We start from the raw sequence: 13,560 nt of genomic DNA, 5'->3' as shown, positions 1-13,560 counted from the left end.
TTAACGAGGGAAAGAACACAAATACTTTTCAGCTTTTTGATTTTAGATCACTTTCTGTTTTCCCTATACAAACTTAGCCTTCATCAAAAATGACCAAACTGTGATAGAGCTGAACAATTTCTTCTACTTCCACTCTTAAGCATGGAAAGCGTTTGTTATCCCTCGGCCATAACAAACTTTTAAAATAGTCAACTATCACTTCACTGAAAACCATGTCATAACAGCAGACTTCCCTGACGTTCAGGAGTTACTTGGTGGAGGGAACTGGACAGACTTAGTACCTTAAGATAACTTCCCTACTCCCACATACTAATTCGTAGGTAGCATCTATGACACTGTTTGGTGGGATTTGTTGTTGTTTTTAAGCGGACCCTTCTCTGTGGGCCTCAGGTTTCTCAAGTCACTTAGGTTCTTGCCCCAAACCTAAAACTACCGAAGATGCATTGACCAGATTGCCATCTGAACCAAATATTACGCCATACTTTGATATAAAGCTGATTTCATGCATCCAGTACTCAGCTCCCAGCACAAAATCCTGCGAGGCCATTCGCTTCCTTTCTCAGAAATGACTAGAGAAACAAACACAGTATAATTGGCACATACCTTGAGAAATAAAAGATTTTGTTCTAATGAAAGAACGACCCTTTTTCACAGCTGCTTTTGTCTTTTCCAGCCCATCTTTGGTACCTTCTCTAGCAGCTCTCATAAGCTTTTGCATCTGTAAGATAAAAAATACAGTCTACATGTTCAGTGAATAATAGGAACACGTTTGAGCATACCATGCAGAATACTTTCAATCAAAATATCTTTAAAAAGAAGACTGTCAAGTAGCTTAGGCTATAAATATAGCCCAAAATCAAAGGAATATACAGTAAGTACACAGAACCATCAAAGCTCAGATCTAAGTGCCTGTACTTTTTCTTAATAAAAATCAAACCTGGAGAAAGGGACTTAGTTTATGGCAATATTTTATGCAAGCCTAAAATAGCAGAAGTGCTTAAGGACCCTTCTGCATCAAACATCTGAACTCAAAATAGTCTCAAATACTCAGCTGTACATTACATAACAAATAAATACTACGAACAGGTCATTAACAGCCAAGGTTCTGGTCCATCTTCCAACGTCCCACTAACTCTGTCAAAGTATTTCTGACCTAAAGATAAACCCCTAGACTCAGTTCTATATTAACTATATTCTTAAATAAACACTGTTTTGCAGAAAATGTCACAACTAATAATTTAATTAATTGAATACATTGATTTAATTAAGAATTGCACAATTTTATAGTATGCTACTACAGCAAAAAGAAATTTCATGCAAAAAAAATAAAAATGAAGCGTTGTTTCGCTAGGAAATGTTTTGCTTTCCCAAAATGTCATCACATCAAAAAATCCCCCCCTATTGTCAGATCTGTGCTGACATCATCAGTGACATCAGAACACAAAGCTCTCTTGCTGCAATCAGGCAATTTCTTGGTTTGAGCCAAAGCTTTTAGCAAAAACCCAGTCTTTTTGTACTGGCTCCATTCAGAACAGAGAGGAGGGAGACTGGCTCTCGCGATTTGATCCGGTGTGGTCAGAGAGCCAGGGTCAGGCTCACCCTGCAGAGCTCACCTGGGTCTCAGCGAGGCGCCAGGGCTGCACCCCGGTTCACACTCTGGGATAAGGGCACCGGTCAGCAGGGGAGGACGATGCCCCCTCTCATCTTCCAAAACTCTTACCATTAAAAATAAGCATTTTATGACAAACTGCATCATAATAATCCAGCACATTTAGAATTCATTTCATACAAATTATTGTCCGCTTTTTCAAGTAGTTATTAAAAGAAAAAGTTATTAAATTAAAACATTGTCTCTGTTGGAAAAGCAATCATTTAAACGTAGCTAGTTACAAAAATCAACTACACTACCTTCAGCTCATGTTTTTGCTTTAGTTGCTGAATCTCTACTGCTCCCACAGTGTTTGCCATCAAATCTTTCATCTTTTTTTCATAATGCTCCTTTAAACGCGTTAGGTCATGAGAAAGCTACAGTGTATAAAAAGACACAATCTTTTCAAAAAGCCTGTAGTGCAAACTTCATGCTAAAGTACTCACATATATCATGCACCTTGCCCCCTCTGCCTACTGATACACAGACAACCGGGGGAAAAAAAAATCACCATTTAGGGAAGCTCCAACCTGACAAACAGGCCATCGCTCCTGTGCATCACTGAACTTTCTGAAACTCAGCCAGGCACCTTTCTGCTACCCCCACAACTATGGAAAGAGAGAGGCAAAGTCACTTAGGCTAAGCTAACTGTGCATTAACTATACGGTGCACATCTCTTATAAACCCTACGGAAACAAGGCACCAGCCTTACCCCTGAACATCATTCGTTGGAGCACAAACCCTAGCAAGGATATTTCTGACTATCCTTCAAAACAGTGAATCGGAAGAATTCTCAAAGGCTGAAGAACCTGCAGAGCTTGCTGGCACCTGAGAAGATGGACAATGCCAGTGAGTGGGGCAAGGAGACACTAACAGGGGATGATGCGCTGTCTTGTAATTACTATGTGCATCTATCATAGCCTCATTGTATGACCATGGGTGTAACCACCTCGTACATGAATATATCCATTTGCAAGGTAAGGAAACCATCGCAGAGAATGCTCTGGAATACTAATTAACATTTGTTAAACATTTTGAGAAAGTCAGATAAAAGAGGTTAAAATGTAATGAGGAAAAAAAAGAAAATATTTGGTGCACCCTGTAAATAGAAGTCCAATGGAAAAACCCTCAGCTTGATGTAAACAGAGTTATTTGGCAAGAGATGAAAGCATCAGGAAAGAGAAGGCCTGATGAGTTGAAAACAAAGGGACAGGTCCAGCATTTAGCTCCACTAGGCTGGGTCAGGATGCGATTACCTCCAACATGATGATTCTGGCATTATGGCAGTATAATTAAGAACAACATCTGGTTCGCAGACTAGAAATATTTAGTAACACAGAAAGCCTCCTGTCTTTAAATAAATAAATAAATAATAATAATCAGGAGTCATAATGAAAAAGTGACTTTGAGGGAAGTCATACCAGGACTTAAAATTAAAAATTCCACCTCCAACCTTCCCATACTTTTCAACAGACACCAAAAATAATCAGCAAGGCAAGTCCTCATAGGCTCTGAAAGGCTACAGAAGGGGACGTGCTGGGAAAATACTGCAACATCCATCACAAGACCTGAGGAGAACTGAGAGTTAGGGCAAGGAAGGGATACAGAGAAAAGATATACAGCAGAGTGCTTTCCACCTGTGTTGAAGTGCCAGTGCAGGGAGAGTTGGGAGTTTTTGGGTTGGGATTGGTTTGGGAGGTTTTTTGTTTTGGTTTGGTTTGGTTTCTTTGGTGGTTTTTTTGGTTTTGTTTTTTAATTCAGCAATCCTAAAGTTTCTGTCTTTCCTCACTCTCCATCAAATCCCTTCCCAAGTTTCCTGACTTCTCCACCTCCCAGTAACCCATCCAGGTGCAGTAGCCTCTCTGACTTCTCCACCCACCATAATGTGTTCCTAGGCTCCTCATCCTCATCCCCACAAGGGAATCCTCAAAACTTTTTGTCAGAGGCCTGGAAAAGGCAGCTGCAGGGCAGCACCCCAGAGCAGATCTCTCTCCTCCCATCACTCCTCGGTCTCTTGCTCAGACACTCTGCGGTTGATCCTGGCACCACCACTCTCAACCCACTGCCAACAGTTTCCTGTGACAGATCAAAGTATACTTAGAAGTGTTTAAAAAATGGCTTTAAACCTTGCATTGTGCACATGTGTAAATAGATTCCTATGACTATGGCCAAAGCTGAAGCTACAGATAACTGGAAAAGATTAAAAAAAGGAACAAACCAGTAGCCATGTTTAGACTTACACATTCACATGCAAAGTAATTTCCTAGTCTCTTCCAAAGGTATTAAAAACACAAAACAAACCACCAGCCTCAAACTCAGTTTTCTTCAGTCTAGTTAAAAAACTCCCCAGAAAGAAACCACCGCAACAGCTTAAACTTGTTCTAGTCAGGACAAACCAAACCAAAACCAGAGGATGAACACTCCACTTAAAGGACTGATTTGGGTGGGCTCAGGTCTTGCAGCTAATTGTGCTCTCTCCGATTCCCAAAGGGTGGGCAGCAAGGATGGAGGTGGGGGGAGAACAGATAATGCGTACTGGAGGGAAACGCAGACAGGCTTTTATTCTCATCAAGATAAGAAACCTGCAACAAGAAATTAAGGGTCCCATGGAAAAATCTTGGCTGCTACCCCTATGTCCTCCAGCCCCGGGCTGCTGGAGCAGTGAACAGTACAGCTGTGCCGTGGTTCTTGGGGGTCTACCCCTGCCAGCACACACTCGAGGGGCTCAGGATTTTGCAGTGATTCTGGGCACTGAGCCCAGCCCTGCCTGTCCCCACTGTGCCCTGCAGCCCCGTCCTCCAAGCGCTCAGAGCAGGGAACCGGCTGCCCGATCACAGGCAAGGCTTCCCTCTCACAGAAAGGGCACACAAGGGCAGAAGAAGAGGAGCCAAAGCAGCAAGAGCATGGGAGTCCGGGGCTCCTTCCGAAGCACAATCGGATAGACGCAGTAAGGGCAGGTACCCACGCTGTCTGTGTCTTCCTGCCTCCCACGGCGGGGATGTAGCCAAAGACATTCCACCAGAGATGTGTCACAGATGGAACATTTTAATCACACTACTTCTCTCCTTAATAAATGGTACAGACTTCTCTTTCATCACTAAACACCTTTTATTTCTGGGTGTTGTTGTTTTAAGCTCAGTCACCTTCAAACCACCAAAGTAATACAGATCTAAGACAGAAAGGAAGGGAACACTGGTGAACACTTTCGTGACTTTTGAGCACCTGAAGGATCCCAAAACTTTGAGTCTTGTCAGGCTTACCCCCACATTTGTTCTTCACATTATTTTCCACATTCATTTACCACTTACACTCATCCAGCAGCTGCAAAAGAAGAAGAGGTGAGGAACTGCCCACAAACAAAAATAATTTCATTTTTAACTTCACTTTTATCCAATTTGAGCTTTTTCTTTTTTTTAAGGAGCTTCCGTGTAATATTTTCATCTTTTCTTTTCCCTGGTACATTTTGCTGTGGACTGTCACTCCCACACTGATTCACGTCTCCTTTAGAAAGACGTTGTTGGCATTTGAAACTGGACTGAGGAGGAGGGAAATACAGGTAGGAAAGGAAAGTGCTGGAAACCAGGATAACCTCAATGACTGAGCAGCACTGCGGGATACATACATGTCTCTTGTGGTTGCCTCGCAAAAAGGAGCTGGGAATTCCATTTTTACACTCAGAATCACTCTGTTCTTCATAGCTTTCAAACTCACTTGAACTCCACCCATATTCCAGCGAGCTGTTGCCACCATCATCACCGTTTTCAACATCATCATAAATCATTTCCTCTGCAAGAATTAAACCAAAATAAAAAAAAGCCTCACTGAAATTTCTGGATTTTTAAACACAAAAAAATTTTCAGGATGTACTATAAAGAACTATACAGACTTTTGTACGCACGTTTTTAAATGTGAATTAAATCCAATCTCAAAACAGCCAAAGTGAGTTGTCTTTGTTGAAACAGAGTACTAAAAGAGGACAGTGTTATGGGTACAGACCACGATCCTTTTAAAAACATGCCCTACTCAAACTACACCGTTACATCCAAATACCATGCCATGCTTTAGAAGAAAGTCAAAGGATGTTCAAACTGTAGCTGTGAACACATGTCTGCCCTGAGAAGAAGCATCGTTCCATTTGCAAGCTTGCCACTTGTCCCTAGGAACATCTTCAACATCAGCTCAAATGCTAAAAAATTGCAAGTATCAAATGGAAATATCATTACTTCAAGCAGAATGGATCAGACCAAAGTAGCAAGAAAGGTGTTAGACTATGATATTTTATAACTCACCATTCTTGCAACTCCACCAGTCAGTAGGAGTCTCCCATATCTGCAGGTTACCTTGCCCGTAACCTAGTCTAAAATCTTGAAGTATTAACCTTTTCAAGATACAGAAAGCTGTATCGCAAAGGCTGACCTAAGTACCACCTGTTAAAGACAGGAGTCTTTTCATTGGCACAGATGTCAAGTATGACAAACTGACTCAAATCAAAATGGAAAATTTTTAGTGCCAATTACTTATCAGGAAAGAGGCATGCACTCTACATGCAGCATCATTTGTCATTATAAGTACAGAACTGTGGACACTTCTGCCAGGGATCCCTACTGTCAGAGGTTATAATGCAGCATTTAAAACTGTCTCATATTAACTTCAGTAAACAAAGTTGTGCTTTCATTTTGAGATTGAAGTTTTATTTAAATCGAGAAAAAACATGTACTTGAAAGAAAAGCTGACGTATTTTACACATCCATCTAAACCTTGGATTCTGCGATTTAAAAACTACATTTTGACCAATAATAGTATTTTAATATTAACATTAATTAAATTCTTTATAATTAACACAGAGGAATCTCCTCTAATTTGGAAGAATCAAATATTGCGAGGGTTTTTTTTTAAACCGCCATGCATATCAAGACTGTCCTTAAAATATACTTTCTGAAGAAGACATTTTAGTGGTAATCTAGCACAATGAATAATTTAAGAGAATCATCATAGTAAGTAAGAGTTATGCAAGTCAGATTTTTGCAATGCCAGTACTGGGGCAGGATTTACCCACTGATTTGCTGGACATATCTTGTCCACGTGCTAACGTAGACTGAGCTCTGATTGTGACTTTTTTGTAGTAGTTGTGTCTCCCTGACAAAATACACAATTAATAAACATCAAGATCATGAACGTACAAAGATGAAATTTCCCTCACTACCTATTTTCTCAGAATCTTTCAATGTCTTTGGGGACAAACTGAAAACCAAAATTTTAATTAACATCTTCTGGGTTAAACTGAAAATTCTGACTCAGATGCTGAGCAGAGCTTTGCTCCGTGTCCCATCCCCCTCCACAGCTCAGCCTCCCGGTCTTGGTGTACGTGGTTCCTGACTGAGCAGCGACAGCGCAAAGATGTCCCTGCCCAGAGCAGCAGAGTCCACCAAGCGATCTTCCAGTAATAAACGCATTCAAGTCACGAATCTAACATCATACTTTCAAATAATAAATGAAATAAATTTCAGTAATTATTTGTAAAACACCTTGCCTGAAAGCCACTAAGGACAAGAAATGAAAATGTTACAGCTTTAAAGATAAATGTGGTTTTCACACAAGAAAGCTTAAGTGTTTTCTTGAATCATCAACAACTTCCTATCAAACACCTACACCCTCTGAGAGCCATGACAAGTAGCTGCTGAGTTCCTCATAAGCCGAGCCACTCAAACACAAAATCAGCTAGTAGCAACCAATCTTTAAGCACAGTCTTCACTATAACCAAAACCTGCAAAACAAATCTGAGCGAGAACTCATTGAAATAAGCTTCTTGGTCCCTAGCTCCACTATTCCCAGCAAAAGTAAAATCTTGGCTCCAGCAACTACTTTGAGATCTATTCTGCCTGTTCCAAATGTGGTCACACCGTCAGGAGCTGCACCGCTCCAAAGCTGAAATAAAACATTTCTGTAGAGTCACAGTCAGGATGCCAAACAGCCGCTCTGAATCTCCTCTTCCATCTATCAGGTATTTTTATGTTGAAGGGGGACTTCCAAGAAAAGAGCAGGTCTCTGTATAACCATGACAATGATACATTATCATCCATTATTTAACACACCCTTTTCCTACCTACCTTGCCTTGTTTAGGTCACTATAGCTACAACACTCAACACTGTAATTCTCTAATATACAGAATACTCAAGCATTTGGGACAGTATCTCTAGAATAAAGCAGATTTCAGCTTCTGTTTTAGACCTGCTGAGATTAAGTCTTTCAAGAGTTAGTTTAATTCTGAACTTTGTAAGAGCTAGTGATTATTGACACAATGTTAATTCCATTTACATATATTTGAGGTACTTAATGAATGTATCTGTTCAGTAAACACACACAGAATACCATGTTACATTGCTTTCAATGTGGACTGTATTACAAAGACCTCAAACCTGGTTCAGAGTCTGAATTTTCTCTTGGCACATCATCATAAATTACTTCATCTGGATCTAAAAGCAAAACAGAAAAAAAAGAGCAACAACAAATGAGAAATTCCTTAAATTTGAATGGGACCAATAAACAGTGTTTAAGAGGCATTTGGACAATGCCCTTAATAACATGCTTTAGCTTCCAGTAAGTCCTGAATCAGTCAAGGCAGTTGGATTACATGATCGTTGTAGGTCCCTTCCAACTGAAATACTCTGTTCTATTCTAAAGAATTTTGGTTAATTAGCACATATGAATACAATGGAGATATGGCTCATTCTCCACTAGCATTTTGCTAGTACACCTAATTATCATTCCAATAATGCAATAATGCACAAAATCAGTATAAGGTATTTGTGAAACCTCACACAGCTTTATCTGCAGTTTATGATGACCTTTGGTAGCCTGAAAACAGAAATCCACCTCAACAGTCAACATTTCTCTCTTCTCTTGTGCTTGTCGAGGGCTGCTCATCGCCTTACTAAAAGGCTGTAGAGAAGCTGTAATAGACATTTTTTGAAAAGAACCAAAATCATTAAGAAGTAGAATGAGGATGCAAATTCTACAGTCACTTCAAGTGACACGTAAGATGAATCTCCAGCCCAGTGGGAAGAGCTGAGAACAGGCAGGACAACCTGTCCTCAAACTACATGGTCTCTCTCCTGGTGCAAAATGCAGCTGCCAGCCAAGGGCACATACTGAGAAAGAGTGGCAATTCCTTCCCTTCCACCTTCTCCAAGAACTTATTTGCCAATTACTGCATGAGAAGAACAGTTTCATATACAGCCACAGAGCAGACTCTGAACTGGAGCAAAATTCCACTGTACATGTATTGATGGAGCCAAATAATTTCCTTAGGACAGTGACAAATGATTCCACAGACTCCAAAAAGTACCCCGTGGAAAAATGAATGTTAACTTTATTCTAAAGCACAGAATTTTATTACACTGTTGAATGTTTTAACTGGTATAACCTGGTTCTGGAACATATCTGAAAAAATACAATAAAAGTGAACATGGACGTTCCTGTAAAATAGACATGTGCATATAGATACACGCATACTGTTGATCACAATTTAAAACTGACCTTCTTCTATAGTTGTACTTTGGTGTTCACTGATACTTACTTTCCATCCATGCTGTATTTGCAGGATCTGCAACCCACTTGGCCAGAGCATCATCCTCTCTCTTGGCCTGATTATCTTCACTTGAAAAAAAGGCCATAAAATAAAAGCATTAAAAGCTACACCACAATTTTTTTTAAACAACTGTGAAGACAAAACAATAAGTATTGTCTTATGCAAACATGGAAGCGTCACACAAGAAAAATACAATATTTATCAAATGTAAGCTTTCTTAGGAATTAAGGTTTTACAGATCATTAAAACATGTTGAACTGGCAATCACCTATTTTGAGGCTCCACTGAGTTTACAGAATTACAATGGCATTCTTCAGTTGCTGACTGCATACCTGCTAAATAGAAAAAAAAAATATTATCACCAAAATGCTTGGAATAAAATGTCAATGTGGTTCATATGGTACATTTTAGCATAAGAAACTGACTTCACTAGTTCAGTGCTAATGAATAATCTACTTCTATACAGTATTTTTATTCTTAAACACGTCTAAAGAAACCTAGAAGTTTCTTCACTCTACCCATTTTTTGCAAATGAAAGAATTCAGACACAGCAATTTAGTATAAGAGCTGTTAAGAGGACATTACAATGGCTGATGCATTTAATTCTGATCTCTCAAACATATTTCTCTACAGGTAATAACAACCACACAAACATTTGCTTTTACTTGCCAATAGTCCTAACGCTGGTAGACAGAAAAGGCTGCAAAATAAAAAAAGTAACACAGTACATGGAATTACAGTAGAATTTCTGTCTAGCACAAGAACAGTATATTCAAAATACAAGAAAGAAAAAAAAGGCAGGATATGGGGAGCTTTCTGTTCCTCCTGCTCTCCTGACATTAAGCTGTTAGTTTTGCCATTTCTGGTTACAAAATGAGGGACTGTTCCTGTTTCTGTAATAATCCATAGTTGTTTTCCTTTCAGGTTTCCTCTTCTGTCTTAAAATTGTATTAAAGGACAAACAGAATTCGTCAAGTCATCAATGAAAAAATCCCACAGCAACTCTAAATCCACAAGGATTGGAAAACAAACAAACAAACAGAAGTGCATAAAGAAAAGGTAAACAGAACAGCAACTCTGCCAGGACCTAGGTAAAGCATGATAACGTATGAGAAGAAAACATTTGGCTTGAACACTGAAATATGGCTCTGGAAATTATTTCATGACATTAAAAGGGAATTAGCATTAATCCCTCTTAATGGCAAGATAAAACAGGAGCCCTCCCTTGTTCTATACGGTGTAATACGGTGCCAGCAAAACAAAGGTCAAGCAACACCAACTTAAGGAAGGATTGAGAAAGAACTGACTGCATCCGTTTGTTTTTTCTTACGCATCTTTACTTAGGTATCTCAATCCTAGTATGGCAAGCACAGTCCGTAGGAATTTTTTTTTTTTTTTAAAGTTTTTTTAAATAAACTGACATTTTTCTTCCAAGTCTTACATGACATTCTAGTTCATCCTGCAGGAGAGAGATATTTTTCTTTTTTGACACAAAACATCCCCCCCACACACAAGCATTTACAAAACAGCACAGGTATCTGAAGTCGAACAAAGATTCCCCTTCAAATAAAGTAAGGTAAATACAATACAAATAAATACAGTACCTTCTTCATCTACAGAAACACTGCGTATTATGACAGGACTGGAATATGCTGGCAGTATCAAAGGTAAATTAGATGGCACAGCATAGCCACAGGGGACCGGAACAGAATATCCACCGGGCACGTTTGGACTTGCACATTCGTCTTGAGGACTCAGTTCTGGTGATGAGGATGGATCCTTGTCTTGGATTGGTGAAATATTTATGACTGAGTAGGGATTTACTTTGGCTGGAGTGCCTTCTGCAGCAGGTTCTGATGTTTGGAGCTTCTCGTTGGTTTCTAAACTATCAGCCCCTTTAGTTGAAAAATAAAACAAAAAAATAAGTTTTCGGTTTCATACTGTTCAAGCTGCTTAATATTGCTCTTTGCAAGTATCCTAAATACTGATACGATCCTTACTGTACAAGCTGCTTACAATCTAGGACTCATAAAATTCCCACATGGCAGTGCTATCCTCCCCCTTTTACAGATAAGGAATGCAACAGGAGCAGAACAAGCTGGGTTACAAGGGTGCCCTATGGAAAAACAATTAACTGGATTCTAAATCCTGAACAGGAGGATTTCTGACAAGTAGCCAGGGTCTTCTTTTGCTTGTCGTAAGCACACAGCTCAAAACAGCCTTAAACCCTGAAGGTTAAAAGCTGGATTCTAGATGAATTTGGATGTTCTAACACAAATACAAAAAACATTTCAGGAACAGCCATGAGGAGAGAAAAAGTTCACTGGAGTGAAATGCCTCAAAGAATAGTCCTGAAAATGATCTGTTAAGAAAAGGGGTAAGAAAATAACTATCCAAGTTTTCTTCTTTGAAAATAAATTATTTTCTGTTACACAATGATCCTGGTATTTCTTGAGACAAGTTGAGGTACAGCAGAACCAAAGGCCCCTCTGAAGCGTGCTGCAGAACTGCATCTCAAGTGATCAAAGGTTTTTGAGTTGTAAGCACAACTTCACAAAAGGGTGAGCAAGCAACAAATTTTCAGGGAAAGATGGTGTTTTCGTTTTAGGCGTCAAACTGCATAGTCACCTGAAGAGTTATCTATCTTTAATTGCCACAAGCACAATGACTCCCCTTACAAAAGGGAACTGGATCAAATCTGCAGCAAAATCAGCTGTTGTCGATTTGAGCAGAATACAGTGATTTCCAGACTACACCTCAGCACTGGGAACATCTGCATGTGTCATGACAAATGTTTTAATGTTTAATAAAATAAGACTTCTGTTTATGAACAAAATTCATACATTCAGACTCCATGTATTATTATGCATGTCATCTTAAGACCAGAAACCAGCAAGCTTAGCTGGGAAAGCAGCTTATCTCAAGCCATCCACGTGCTGCAAGGGCATAAAGTTTTCCTGTAGCATGGCACTGCGCCTGAGATCAATCCATTGGTTCGGATGGCACACTTGGATGGGAAACCTCACAGGAATTACACGTGACGGTCATTTGCCTTGCCTAATCTATCATGAGTGTAACTATCAGGAATATGCAAAACACTTCTATGGTATTTTTATGGAAATCTCTTTTTCAAGTATTTATATTGCATTGTCAAGAAAAGGCATCCCATAATCAGTCCTGACTATTTAGCCTGGTGGAGGCACAGCCCGACAGGCTGACTTACCTGTGGTGTTAGCCTCTTGCAGCTCTATGTTATTTCCAGGATCAGGAGGAGGTGGCACAAGGGCTTGCCTGTCTGCTTCTGGTATTTCGTCTCCACTGTCAAAGTCAAACTGTTCTCCCTCCTCCTCCTCTTCATCGTTTGTACCCGTGGCTTTTGGTTCATGCTCTAGAACTGTGCAGAAAGACAGGCTTTTGGTTGTTTGCTCTTAATAATGATTTCATGGCACCAGTAAGTGTTCCACATTACGAATGAAGCTTATACAATGAATCCTTAGATTTTCAGCTTACTGGAACAGAACAAAAGCTCCTTGACATGTTGATACCCTCATGCAGTTTTCAATAAATCCTTTAGTATAAGCAATGAAATTACTTCGAAAGCAATTAAGAAGTGATAATGCAAATACCCTTGCTTTTGTCATAATGAACCAAAATCAAAGCATTTTTAGGAAAACACTTCAAGTAGCCAATTCTTTCAATGAGAAAAAGTTCACAGATTAATTTATTTGTACTTTGTAACTTCAAGTCATTTTTCCTTTCTAACTCAAACTTCAAAGTCTATTCTTTCTTAACAGTGTCAAAACACCAGTGAAGGTAACTTTCTTCACACACATCATGGAAGACCATCAGGTTGGTTTTCCTACTCCAACCTGAGACAGTTTTAAACCAACAACCTCATGCAACATGCTATTAGCTCTATTACCATACACAAGGTGCACTTTGGTGGAGGTGGGGGGGTTGACTTTTCCATTCTTACCTTGGAAGAAGTAACGGCCAAAATAAATACACCCTAATATGGATAGGAAGTGGGAGCGTGGGGGTTTTTTTGTCTTTGCTTGTGAAGATCTTGCAGCACATATGTGGCTCCGTACATGTGGCTGGGGAGGGGGAGCAGGAAGAAGTGTCGGGCAGTTTCCCTCCATGCTGTTGTTCTTACCTGCAAGAGCCTGGAGAACCCACGAAGATTCAAACCCCCTCGCTGCCTTACCTACCACTGGTTTTGCCATGCCTTCACATCACAAGAAACCTGCCCACAGCATCCAAAGCTTCTGCCAGAGACACTGCAGAGAGGAGGCAGAGCCAGAGCAGCTGCAGAGAGGGATG

At 39.9% G+C, this 13,560-nt stretch overlaps 1 protein-coding gene across 1 annotated transcript in view; it reads right to left on the bottom strand.

Annotated features, from left to right (window-relative positions):
- ARHGEF10 (Rho guanine nucleotide exchange factor (GEF) 10) overlaps positions 1–13,207 on the bottom strand; it is a gene marked incomplete at its 3' end in the record, with an annotated part of 48,189 nt that extends 34,982 nt beyond the window's left edge. The window contains exons 1-9 of the mRNA XM_009698974.1: positions 13,174–13,207; positions 12,461–12,631; positions 10,842–11,132; positions 9,506–9,569; positions 9,226–9,305; positions 8,066–8,122; positions 5,271–5,434; positions 1,909–2,025; positions 604–718 (exon numbers count right to left, since the gene is read on the bottom strand). Coding sequence (XP_009697276.1) covers positions 604–718; positions 1,909–2,025; positions 5,271–5,434; positions 8,066–8,122; positions 9,226–9,305; positions 9,506–9,569; positions 10,842–11,132; positions 12,461–12,631; positions 13,174–13,207 — 1,093 coding nt within the window. The remainder of the gene's footprint in view (positions 1–603; positions 719–1,908; positions 2,026–5,270; positions 5,435–8,065; positions 8,123–9,225; positions 9,306–9,505; positions 9,570–10,841; positions 11,133–12,460; positions 12,632–13,173) is intronic.
- Positions 13,208–13,560: the final 353 nt, after the last annotated feature.

Source organism: Cariama cristata, unplaced genomic scaffold (assembly GCF_000690535.1).
Source record: "Cariama cristata isolate BGI_N322 unplaced genomic scaffold, ASM69053v1 scaffold4724, whole genome shotgun sequence".
NCBI classification, from domain to species: domain Eukaryota; kingdom Metazoa; phylum Chordata; class Aves; order Cariamiformes; family Cariamidae; genus Cariama; species Cariama cristata.
Note: the sequence above shows the minus strand (reverse complement) of the source record. Positions and strands in the feature narration are given on the sequence as shown.